Below are 13,122 nucleotides of genomic sequence, written 5' to 3'. Positions count from 1 at the left end.
CATATCAAAAGATAGAGTCCGGCAAAAGTTTCTAAGTGTCAAAATTTTCCATTCTGCGGCGATGCCTTACATGTAATCATATACGATTTGAAAACTTTAAACGCGTTTTTCTCAAAACCACTTTTTTTGAGTTGGCCGAAAACAAATTTTAACCAATCGATCTGAAATTTTGACAGTATATCCAAAATACCTATGGCTATCGACATTTCGTATCGTAGTATTTTTTTTTTTTGCTTACTTTTTTTTTTTATCAACAATTTTGTGACGTTTTTTTTCATGAAAATTGAACATTTTATTTAATCACTCACCATTTTGCTAAAAATCCAAATATCGAAAAAATCCTACGTGTGTCGATAGCGGTTGAGATACAGAAACTAACAAAATTAGATTTTTTGTTCTAGATCAAAAATTAAGGACGTTAGGTTTTCGGCCATGGACCCCTTTCAAAAAAATAGGGCCTACGAAGACATGCTGCACAGCCGCCATTTTGTTTTCGATTTATTAAAAAAAAAATTTATTTTGTAGTTCACATCTAACATTATCAAACCTACTTTACAATTTTTCGATTGGCTTTTTCATTTGGCCAAAAAAATTCTAGAAAATGGGCTTTTTTTTGCCAGTTACTCAGATGTCCCCCCTTAACTAATAAGATGTATTTATGTTCATGAACATTCTGCATTGAATGATACACAGAGAAAATATTAGCAAAAAGAACAATCCGTTTTTTTTTAAGAATCCTTTATTTCACATTTTAAGTTCTACATGTAAACAACACTCCATAATCCCTCATTTTTGTATACTTTTAGGGAAGGAAAAGTGTAGTATAAAATATATTAGTATTATAATTATTATGTATGTATGTGTATATACTAAATTACTAATAAAATAATGTATTATTAAAATACAAGGTAAATATATTTATACTTAGATTAGTCAATTAAAATCCATTCGATTCTGTTTAAACTCCGACTGCCGTACTTAAAGATTTACTACGGCAGGATTCGTATTGCTTTACAACTATAGATGCATGAGTGATGTTAATACATGTTAAGGTAATTTCTTGTACAGATATTGATGGTAGTCCGCGCACAGATGAATTACACTATGTGATAGGAAATAAGTTCCAATTAACTAACGTTTTTGTATTTAATGCATTCGGCAATTCAGAAGAATCAATTTGAGCATAAGCGTGTGCATTTATTATGTTTGAATGGATTTTTTTCGTCTGCAGGATGATAACAAACTAACAACATAATTTCATGATTGAACTATAATTAAGTGGGGTATACTAACTTAAGTTAATGGACGGAAATCGAAGATTGTACAGAGTGGAATTTCAGTGGGACCTTTCTTTTGATTGAACGGATTTGAATATAAATTAAATATAAGCAACTAACTCATTAAATGAACATAAAAAGCATTGAACACAACTTTATTCTTAAGACAAACTATAGATAGTTGGCTTTTGCTGAAATCTAGCTCAGTGTTCGTTGTATAAAGTGTCAATGTCTCAAATAGCGCTAGGCTTGTCCTTAAGCTCAAATTGAATCTTCTGAAATATATCCTAGAATCGATCCTTCGACGTGGCGCTGTACTCCAGCTCGTTGAGGTTTTGGATTTCCTGTAGCTCCTGAAACTTTTCGTGGTCCCGAATATGGGCATAATTGGCGGAGAGACACATCAAATAATGGACAAGACTAAGGATGACTAACAGAGTAGACAGGGTGGCCAATATGAACATGACTTCGGCGTTCTCGACGCCGTCCTTACAGAACGCCTTGATCTCGTACTTTTCGCAGACCTTCATATCCTCAAGTTTTGTGTTTGGCGGAAACATGAAATCTGTAAGGTCATCCAACAATATATATATAAATTTATTTATAAGTAAAACTTCCGCTCTTTTACTACTTACGGAATTGTGTCAAATCAATGCAACTTTGAGAGTGCTCCACACTCGAGCACATGTTCCAAAACATCGTGTAAATAAAGGTGACTACAACCAGAAAACAGAGGATTAAACTCCACACAAAGTTGAGAAGATATGTGATCCCCATAAGAACTGCGCAGGAGATTCGACCGCCCACTCGTGATCGCCACGCCCTGTAAACCTTGTATCTGGTGGATCCGGTGGCCAAGAAGCCAACGAATAATATCATAAATCCGAGGGCAGCCATCCCAGCACCAATTATGACAAATATCATTTGCACTGCCTCGATCCTGTTAGGAGTGGAAGAGGAAATTCAAATATATTCAACCTGTGCTAATAACTACTACTTGCCATATCAGCCGCAAATGAAAGACTTGATCAAACATTATGACGGTGAGTGAGGCTCCTCGGTACATGGTGAAGCAAAAGATGCCCACGCCTAGGAGGCACATGAGAGTGGCAATCAAAGTGGCGTAGGGTATACGCGCCATGCACGATTGACAGCATTCTCCTGGAAAGATAAACAGAGTTGTGAGGTAAATATATCCCAAGATCAATATATCAATACTAATGTGTAATATTTTGAAACAAAAATAATATTGTAATATACGACAAACAAATACTAACTTTTATTTGCATTTCGTTTTACTTATTATGTACAGAACAATTTGTTCAATATTTAGCACCAAAGGCTCCTTTCCTTTTGCGAAACTAGCAATGTTCTATATGTTGCATTGTCTTTTTGTGAAAGTAATTTAAAGTAATTTTGCTAAGAAAAGTCAGAAATATGATATGTAGATATTTTTATACCGCGGAAAGGTAATATAAATTCAGGCAGAAGTTTGCAACGCAGTCAAGGAAAAATTTCCCACCCTATAAAGTTTATATATTCTTGATCAGCGCCAACAGCTATGCAAACTAATCCCCCAGTACCGGGTCGTACTGGAGGGGCTATATCATAAACCTGCCATAGAAACTATCCGAAAATTTGTTTAAAAAAAATATAACTTTGCTGTTTTTCAACATATTTTCATCTTCTTTAAGATATGGTCTTCTGTATTATTTCAAAATTTCTGTTATAATTTTAAAAATTGGACGACTATCATATAACTGTCATAGGAACGATACCGAAATCAATCACCAAACACTGCAATACTCCTAACAAGATTTCAATAGCAGCAATAACGGAGAATTTGATTACTCGATTTTAAACTTGGAAATAGTGTTTTGTTGTTTTTTTACATTTACGCATTTTCAAATGTGTAAAAAAAAATGTTTGGAGATTGCTGAACATAAGTCCAGAGGGACTTAACATTAATTTCTCAATGGTACACAGCTTATAAAAAATTGATAACATTACGATAAAATGGAAAGCCCTTCTTAATTTGAAAATATTTAAAGGGAATTCGAAATCCCCAAAGATTTAATGCATCGAAGCATAATAACTAAAATTGTTGCTTTTGGGATAAACATTTTTTCCAACGGAGCCTAATAAATTTTGAATCCTTAGGGACTTGATTTACAGTTCTGGAAATTATTGAAGAACTCAATAAAAACAAGTAAGGAAGGATCGGGCCGGATCGGACATTTTCAACATATTTTTATCAACTTTGAGATATGAGCATTTTTTTTAGAATTGGGCTAAGATACAAAATAAATTCAGATATCATATAATTATTTGTATAATTTTTAAAATCAAAGCGAAAAACAATACCAATGAAACATTTCCTATTTTGTGTATGTTTTATGTATATTTATACCCTTGCAGGGTATTATAATTTCAGTCAGAAGTTTGCAACGCAGTGAAGGAGACGTTTCCGACCCTATAAAGCAGCGATGGGCACGAGATCTAACGGTTTGAGCAGCAGCTCGCTGAAAAAAAAAAAACAGCAACAACCCCCAGCGTTGCGAAGGGTCGCACCCACGCGACACACAGAATGTGCGAGCCAAAAAAAAAACACTGACAAAAACTTTTTGAGTAGATCAATATCTTCAGCCATTTTTGCGTGCATTTATGTCCGCCTAAGAAAAACGACTGCAAAAAAAATCCAATCTTTTTTCTTTAGTGCAGAAGTCAACGCTAGCCGCACAATTCCCTTTAAAATTGTTCTTGTTTTTGGGACGATGTGCGAGTTCGGGTCGCTTGTGTTTTGTTGTTGCAAACTCGGGATCGCGGCGATGGGCTCGCTACCTGCGCCAAAGGTCAGTGTGGTTGTTTTTGTAAATCTTCACGGTTCGCTGATCGCGAGCACTGCACTTGTGCGTCTGCAATTGTGCGACATGCTGGCGCCTCCGAAAAAAGATAACGGTTTGAGCAGCGTGAGCAAATTGAGCCACGGCGTGCCCATCGCTGCTATAAAGTATACATATTCTTGATCAGCATCAACAGCCGAGTCGATCTAGCCATGTCCGTCTGTCCGTCTGTCCGTCTGTCTGTCTGTCCGTCTGTCCGTCTGTCTGTCTGTCCGTCTGTCTGTCTGTCTGTTTCTACGCAAACTAGTCCCTCAGTTTTAAAGCTATCTGAATGAAACATTGCATATAGTCTTCTATATACTCTCACTGCTATATATGTCGGAACGGGCCGGATCGGACGACTATATCATATAGCTGCCATACAAATGTTCGATATATTTGTAGAAAAAAAATTATAACTTTGCTGTTTTTCAACATTTTTGCACAATTTTTTAGATATGGCCATTCTATATTATTATAGAATTTTGGTAAAAATTTTATGAAAATCGGACGACTATATGATATAGCTGCCATAGGAACGATCGAGAAATAAATAGGAAAAAAATTATAGCTTCGTTGTTTTCCAACGTATGTTTATCTACTCTGAGATATAAGCTTTTTTTATTATTCTAGAATTATGGTATAAATTTCATAAAAATCGGACAACTATATCATATAGCTGCCATAGAAGCGATCGGTAGATGTAGAGAAAATGTAAAGCTGGGAATGTAAAACTGTAACCGTCAAACTGTAAACATAATAAGTCTAGGTAAAATGTAATGAAACTCTGTTTTGTGTGTGTTTTAAGCATTTAAATTTATAATATAAATATCAAAACCAATCTGCAAGGGTATACAAACTTCGGTGTGCCGAAGTTAGCTTCCTTTCTTGTTTTGGTGATAGTTTTATTATATATTGGCAGTTCGAAGATAATAAAGTATAGCTGCTACAAAAATAAAATAAAATGTAAGCATTAGAAAAGAAGTGCAGGTGAGATATACATAGGTGAAGCACAGTTACATATGGGCATGATATATCACACAAATACATAATATACACCAGTTGCTTGTGCAAGCATTAAGGGGAAAATACAGTGATAAGATAACAGGTGAACCAGCGACTGACTGGTGGCGTCCAGTGATTCACATAAAGCGATTTAAGCGACAGAGTGTATACATACACACAACTCTTTCAGAGTGAAATGGTTTACTTTTTGGTGCCGCAGAAAATGTAAAAATCCCTGATTTCGGATCGTACCTTCGCCGCCGCGCTCTGTGTACCTGTCCAAGGAGTGATCCGATCGGTACGAATTTCTTCGCCTGTTCTGGATGGACGGATTGTATGGATTCCCATTGTAGGCGCGTGTCATGACTCCGCCATCGTCCTCGAAATTCGTCTCGAGTAGAATCTCCTCGCGTGGATCGCGGATGCGGTCGCGGTTGTTACTCTTGCCCGGCATATTGCACAGCGATGACTGAATCGCTTCGAGAGCTTTTCGAAATTGGGGGAAATGTTTTAGTTGTTTAATTTTTTAGAGGCCTATAAAGATGAATCACATGCTCACATATAATATGTTCACAACCGAGAGCTACCAATAAATATAATTAGTCTTTATAGTAAAACCAACGAACAACAAATGACGTTCCCGTAGAAAAGTCAGAGTTTAGAGAGCTATGAATGGGCTGTGCCTTCGAGCGGGGCGACTCTCAGAGCGTTAAAAAGATAACTGGCTTTGTTTAATTCTCACTTAAAGAGCGTCTCTCCGCTTACTGATTCTCTTTATACGAAATGTTTACAGTGAAAGAAATTATCAAGAAGAACTTGAACAAACCAGTTCGTTTTTTTTTTTACTAAAATCCCTTCACATACAATTTTCATTTCCATTAAAATAAAAATCATTTGATTTTTTTTTTATTTTAAATTTTAAAATTTTAAATTATAAATATATGATAATTTTAATTGAAACGATTACTTTTTAGTATATTGTTGTGCAATTTTTACCGGAGTACATAATTAAGTATGCAATTGTACTCTATTTTTATATCCCTATTTCTAAAAAATTAAAAGAATATTGGACTTTTTTTGTATATATTCCCTTTTAGTTGTTTCTAGTTGTTATAATTATGTATACAATACTTAAAATTAAAAAGCTTACGATTGGGCCAAATTTGTAGACTAATTTTAAACTCACACAGTTAATCCCTCCTTTTTAACTTAACCTTAACATTTCTTTTTAATTTTTTGGAAATTTATTTAGTTTAGTGTATGAAAGGCGTGTTGCTTCAATTAAATGAGACAATTAGTACTTTCTCGGAGAAGTTCAGTGCTGCTGCAGACAGGTCAAAGGGTCACCCAATAAAAGACAAAAAGAAAAAAAACTTAAATGTCATATGTACATATGTAATTTCCAAGACTGAGGAGTTATAAAATTTAAGACAATAAATTTTACTTTTCGATATCTTTCGATAACGACAATTAATAGTAAATACATATGTTTTTTTTTTTTGTTATAACTTTAGTGTCATTTATAATATTAAATATTCTTCTATTCTATGAAAATCACTATTCCTATGCTCACAGTAAAATCTTTTTCACGTTTATGTAAAATTAAATTTATTTTATTTTGAATTTTAAGAAAGTCTGCTCCAATGCTCATTTAAAACTGACGGTGAACGACCCTAGAAAAGCAAATTAGACATCCAGATGACGTCCTGCCAGCAACGAGCGACTGAAGAGCTATTTAGATGCATCCGCCTTTGAGGGATTCTCACCGGAACTCCCGCGGTGTCTGTGGGAGACGAAACGAAAATTGCCACCGAGACTCTGGCACCATTGCCTGGCCCGAGATGCCAATGACACCAAGACACAAGCGCAGGCTTGGAATAAGTGCAAAACATTAAGGGGGTCTTCTCATTCAAAAGCCGTTTTTTGGACCCTTTTAAAAAAAATTCTTATTTGAAAACGCAAAGAATAATTGACAACTTTTTTTATTTATTGTATTCAAAAATGTTCAAAGTAACTAAAAAAGTTGTTCTTGCCTCGATACGAGGGTTGTTCAAAGAGTAATGAGACTTCAAACTTGGTGGTCGAAAAAAAAGGTGTCGTCCTGGCGGCCACGATTCAGGGTCTCCAGAGCGTCCGAAATGAAAAATAAAAACGGGGTTATAATCAGAATTGATGTCATTTTCGGGTGACGGAACAGATTTTTTTTTAAATTTTTTTAAACAAAATGGCGGCCATTCAAAAAAAAAATTTCGATTTCGGGCTTTTTTTTTGTAGTTTAGTGTAAAAAAAAAATAGAAAAAAAAATTAAAAAAAAAATCTGTTCCGTCACCCGAGAATGGTGACAATTCTGCGTCGACTCCACTTTGTTTCATGAAAATCGGTTCAGTTGAACTGGAGATATCATGGCCGCCAGTTCGAAAAACGTGGTTTCGAGATAAACGCGTTTGAAGTTTGAAAAAAGCTCATTTTGCGAAGAACTTGCTTCACAAAAAAGGCTGTATCTTCTAAAGTATTTCGAATTTCTAAAAATCCTTTTGGGGACATATACACACCATCCCAAGCTATAAATAAATGCAAAAAAAAAAAAATCGAAAAAAAAAAGTTGCCCAATGAGAAGACCCCCTTAATTCCGGTAGCGTGCAATGACTCTTAGAGACCGAAAATAATAGTTAGAGCGTAAATAAAATAAGCCAGGGAGATTTTCTTTAAAGACCGACACATAAATACTCTTGTGGTCGGTTCCTAAATGTAGAGCTTGTCAGGGTTGCCATAGAACTTGTTACTAAATAGAACTTGCCAAAAGTTGAATTTTATAAACATCTCTGATTGCCAATTGATTTTAAGTCATCGCACACTCGTATACCCTGTTACCAAAGCTGACCAAAGTTAAATTAATAATATTTTTTAGGGGGACGACCAGTTCACGCGCATCTGTCGCAGAAATTTCAAACAGATTTTGCTCCTAATAAGTTAAAAAAAAAAACCTTTGTGCTAAGTTAAAATAAACAAGTTTGTTTTGAATTACCCAAGATCGAAATCATGGCTCGGAGAATTGACTAACTATGTATGTGGCGATGGAATCCCTTAATTATTTAATATCTCCCTCCCATGTTCATTCAATTTAACCAAAAGAGTTTGTAAAGAGATATGTGTTTATTATCTATATTTATAAAGAACTCTCCTATAGCTGTGCTATAATGGTGTTTTAAGATATTTGATGTCAGTTTTAGCTCTAGGTAGGCATTGCCATTAAACCGTTGTTCCTGACGGGTACCAAGGTATAAAATCGTTTGAGTTTTGAACGATATCAGCTTAAGAATTCGTCAGTCATCTCTTCATAAACCAGACTCTCAGTTTTAGAGCTTCACTGATTGCAGGTTGGATTTGTAAGTAAAACGAAAATCATGGTATGGTTTATACGTCAAAAGGTTTTTTAGTTCATTTTGAATCATCTCTGGTATTCTAGCAATATCCTTATTGCATTTGTGGGTATTTGACAATCTTATAAGTAAATTTTTTTTTTAAGTTTTAAATTAAATTGCAGGAATTTCAATACTTTTAAGTATCATAAAATCGAAAACAAAACAAAAACACAATATTGGCATGTTTATTGTAAATTATAAATTGTAATAATTTATGTTTATTTAGGTCAATCAGAACTGTGCATACAAATGCAGATTTACATACGTATGCATTATATCACGCCAATTCACAAACTTGAAAGTTAACTTACCCATTTTGATGGCAGTTACTTGTTTTTAGCCTCCAGTTAAAATTTAATCATTTATATTTCACGATGGAATGCTTCTTTTATGCAGCGCAATTCCTAAGTAGAGTTGAAATTTCTGAAGACTTTTACAGATGCATGTACATATATTTATGTATTTATATACATATATACAGTCGCTCCACTTGGTAAACTCAAAACCAGTTTTAGGGTGTGCACTCCTCAACTTTAACTTCTTGCGCTGCACCAGAACTTTATATTAAACTTCGAATTTCGCGAAATACCACACGAAGCTATTATAGTCACGTTTAAATGTTATTGTTTACGTTGCATTCCCTTAGTATCCTAGGACTTTAATATTAAGTCGTCCAACAACCAACAACAAAATGTATCTACAAGATTCCAACTTGGAGCTGGTGTCAATCGAGTAAGTACTCGATTTTTTTATAATACTCGATTTTTATATAAATGGCATTAATCGAAAAATAAACAACCTGTTTCCGCTGGAGCGACTACAGTCGTGTCACGAATCCAGAATGGAGGAAAAAATCAGAAACGAAGAGTAGGGTCTTCCATTAAAAAAGCGAGAGGACTATAGTCAGCATTGTTTTAAAGGAACAGCGGTTTTAAGCTGATGATGTTTTTAGTCATTCAATTGAAAGGGAATATGGGCATTTCCATAATGTCGCACGCGACATTCGTACGCATTCAAAGCAAAAAAAAAGTATGGTACATTTCATTTCTATTTTTTTTATAAATGTTAACTTATAGCTCTTGCCTAGGACTTTAATTGGTGCAAATGTTGATTTTGAGTGTTTGCTCAAATTGAAGAAAATTTAAAAAAACTGAAGGATTCGCACGCGACAAAAACAGAAGTCACTTTTGCGGCGAGCTGTTTAAACACTGATTTCAGCGAAACGGCAGGGATTATTTTAATGAAACAAATTTTAAAATGTGATGCAGTAATGCCAGTTTCATATGCTTTAATTTACAATCAGAAATATAGCGTAGTTTATTTTTTATTTAATTTTAATCAGATTCGCACGCGACATGTCGCACGCGACAGTTTTTAGCATCATACTTTGCAGGTAATTTTTACTATTATAAGTAAATTGGAAGAGCATATGTATATCCATTTTATTTCGACTTTTTGCATTCTTCTTGTGATGTTAGTAAACAACAGTCAACAGTTAGTGTCTCGGTTTGGAAATGAAATGAAAACAGGCCCATTTTTATGATGTTTTTCATCAAAATAATGAAAAATCGTGTTTGCGCGAATATGCATTCGAATATTTCGAAATTTGTTTTAGAATATGATAAAGCCCTTCAAATGTAATCAATTGGCCTTTTCCTAATGTTACTATGTTGGAAAATAAACATTTTAGAGAAGTTTTAGTGTTTTGGCCGCGGTGGACCTTTCTGTGGAAATGCCCATATCCTTATTATAAAATTATATAAATTTACACTTTAATAAAGAAGGCTGAGTTCAGAACAGCAAATAAAGTTCTGGTAATACATTTTTACGGCGTTTTTGTTTCAACTGCGTTTTTTTTATTGTTCAAAATCAGATGTGTTAGTTGGGCAGCAAAAGACAATAATCGTTGAATTTCTATTAGGCCCAACTTTGGGTCATCACTAGAGGCCTATATATATTACACTGGTAAAAATTAAAATACGCAAAATCCAAAAGACGGACGGACAGACGGACATGGCTAGATCGACTCGGCTGTTGATGCTGATCAAGAATATATATACTTTATAGGGTCGGAAAGGTCTCCTTCACTGCGTTGCAAACTTCTTACTGAAATTATAATACCCTGCAAGGGTATAATAAAATTCTCATTGCGAGACCACTTTGAGTTTCGCGCTCTAATGATCTGGCTAATATTACAATTACCATTTTCTTAATTAAAACCGTATTTTTTTTATCGAGTATCTAGTATATTTTATGTAGCTCTATCAATTTTCGCGGCAATGAAGTAGCTCAGCGATGGGCACGCAGTGGCTCAATTTGCTCACGCTGCTCAAACCGTTATCTTTTTTCGGAGGCGCCAGCATGTCGCACAATTGCAGACGCACAAGTGCAGTGCTCGCGACCAGCGAACCGTGAAGATTTACAAAAACAACCACACTGACCTTTGGCGCAGGTAGCGAGCCCATCGCCGCGATCCCGAGTTTGCAACAACAAAACACAAGCGACCCGAACTCGCACATCGTCCCAAAAACAAGAACAATTTTAAAGGGACCTGCGCGGCTGGCGTTGACTTCTGCACTAAAGAAAAAAGATTGGATTTTTTTTGCAGTCGTTTTTCTTAGGCGGACATAAATGCACGCAAAAATGGCTGAAGATATTGATCTACTCAAAAAGATTTTGTCAGTGTATTTTCTCGGCTCGCACATTCTGTGTGTCGCGTGGGTGCGACGCTTCGCGACGCTGGGGGTTGTTCTTGTTTTTTTTTTTCAGCGAGCTGCTGCTCAAACCGTTAGATCTCGTGCCCATCGCTGTTCTAATGTATTAGAGTGCCATATAGTCGTCTTGCTCGCACTTGTGTAAAACGCTATAGCGCTGTCAAATATTTAATGAAGTCTCTAATTAATGCGCTAATGAAAGCAATTGTTATACTTTTCTATACTCTATAGTCTTTCCATTACAAAAACAATAAATATACATTTTAAAAAATGATATCTCGGAGTAGATAGAAATGTGTTGAAAAAAAAACATGGCTACCACGCCTGAATTACTGAAACTATCGGCAACTGAAAACAGCTGTTCCCATTTGAACTGCTTTTACGATATTTTCAGTCATTTAGTGACTCCGAAGTCGCTGAAAATATCGACTGTATGGCTGAAAAGCCAGTGGGCTAAAGAGTTCGTTTAAATTAAAGATGTTTATGACAAAATTAAAAGACCATTAGTTTAAAATAATTAAAGATTATATAAAAGAATTCAAAAGGTAATTTCCGTGTCATGCAACTAAGATTTTATATAAAAATTAAGGGGCAGAATTTTTGGGCTTAACGGCTGAAAATATCGGCGATACATAGCCTATATTTTCAGTAATTCGGTCATTTAGTCGTAAAGAGAATATCCTGTATATTGGAAAACAACATCGATGTTGTTATCGATAGTCGCGGGATCATCGATTTTTCCTCACCTCTAATCCACAGGATGAAAAATTGTGATCATATGTTTTACCCACTCTGAGTTCTGCGGGATTTTAAAACTGTGCCCAAGTATATCCAAGTACAATACTAATCAAGTAAAAAAAGCGTCAGTAGTTAAAGTCATGGAAGTGTAAGTCAATCTAAATACTGAAGGTCTTAAATTTGTCAAAACACACTTTCTGCATTCAATTTAAGTCAAATCTGTCGCGCTTGCCTGGGAACGTCACCTGTAATGATCAACATATTCGACAACGCTCCAGGACTAGGGATCTCCATCGCCGATATGATTACTCAATGCACTCCCTACGAGATTTCTAAAGGAGATTGCTATCCCGAAAACATCTGCGACTCTTGCCTGCACTGTGCTCGAGCCGCCTTCGAGATACGCCAAACAATAGAGACGAGCCACCAGATCTACCTCCAGATGAAAAATGCTAAAAATCTACCAGTCAACGTAAATCACGGTGTTGGCTTCAGCGAGACAAAGAAAAAGCATAAATGCCTTAAGTCATCTTCCCATAAAAGTATTCTTAATGCACACGCTGGAGAGAAACCGTATAAGTGTTCTCACTGTTCAAAGTCGTTTTCCCATAAAAGCTATTTTAATGTACATATGCGAATTCACACTGCAGAGCGACTGTACAAGTGTTCCCACTGCTCAAAGTCGTTTCCCAGGCAATCTCATCTGCAGAGACACATCCGAACCCACACGGGTGAAAGGCCGCATAAGTGTACCCACTGCTCAAAGTCGTTTTCCGCGCGAATTCATCTGCAAATACACATCCGAACTCACACCGGAGAGCGACCATACAAGTGTTCTCACTGCTCAAAGTTGTTTCCTAGGAAATCTCATCTGCAGACACACATCCGAACCCACACGGGTGAGAGGCCGCATAAGTGTTCCCACTGCTCAAAGTCGTTTTCCGCGCGAATTAATCTGCAAATACACATCAGAACTCACACCGGAGAGCGACCATACAAGTGTTCCCATTGCTCAAAGTCATTTGCCTCGAAAAGTAGTTTGACTGCACATAACCGATATCACACTGGAGAGCGACCATTCAAG

General features: G+C 35.8%; 1 protein-coding gene across 3 annotated transcripts; it reads right to left on the bottom strand.

Moving 5' to 3' along the window:
- Positions 1-735: 735 nt before the first annotated feature.
- On the bottom strand, positions 736-9,279 carry M6 (neuronal membrane glycoprotein M6). Of its 3 annotated transcripts, none has more exons than XM_070285660.1 (5): positions 8,898-9,279; positions 5,417-5,650; positions 2,279-2,438; positions 1,913-2,217; positions 736-1,842 (listed from the first exon to the last, which is right to left on the bottom strand). In XM_070285660.1, exons 1-5 carry the CDS (start codon positions 8,899-8,901, stop codon positions 1,565-1,567), a joined length of 981 nt encoding a protein of 326 aa, XP_070141761.1. In that variant the 5' UTR covers positions 8,902-9,279; the 3' UTR covers positions 736-1,564. The 3 variants fall into 3 exon arrangements, with proteins under 3 accessions (XP_070141761.1, XP_017034511.1, XP_017034514.1); XM_017179022.3 differs by lacking the exon at positions 8,898-9,279 and adding an exon at positions 5,724-5,843 and having other exon boundaries at positions 737-1,842; XM_017179025.3 differs by lacking the exon at positions 5,417-5,650 and having other exon boundaries at positions 737-1,842; positions 8,898-9,277.
- Between the last annotated feature and the right edge of the window lie 3,843 nt (positions 9,280-13,122).

The sequence above is a fragment of the Drosophila kikkawai genome, chromosome 3L (assembly GCF_030179895.1).
Source record: "Drosophila kikkawai strain 14028-0561.14 chromosome 3L, DkikHiC1v2, whole genome shotgun sequence".
Classification (NCBI taxonomy): Eukaryota; Metazoa; Arthropoda; class Insecta; order Diptera; family Drosophilidae; genus Drosophila; species Drosophila kikkawai.
Note: the sequence above shows the minus strand (reverse complement) of the source record. Positions and strands in the feature narration are given on the sequence as shown.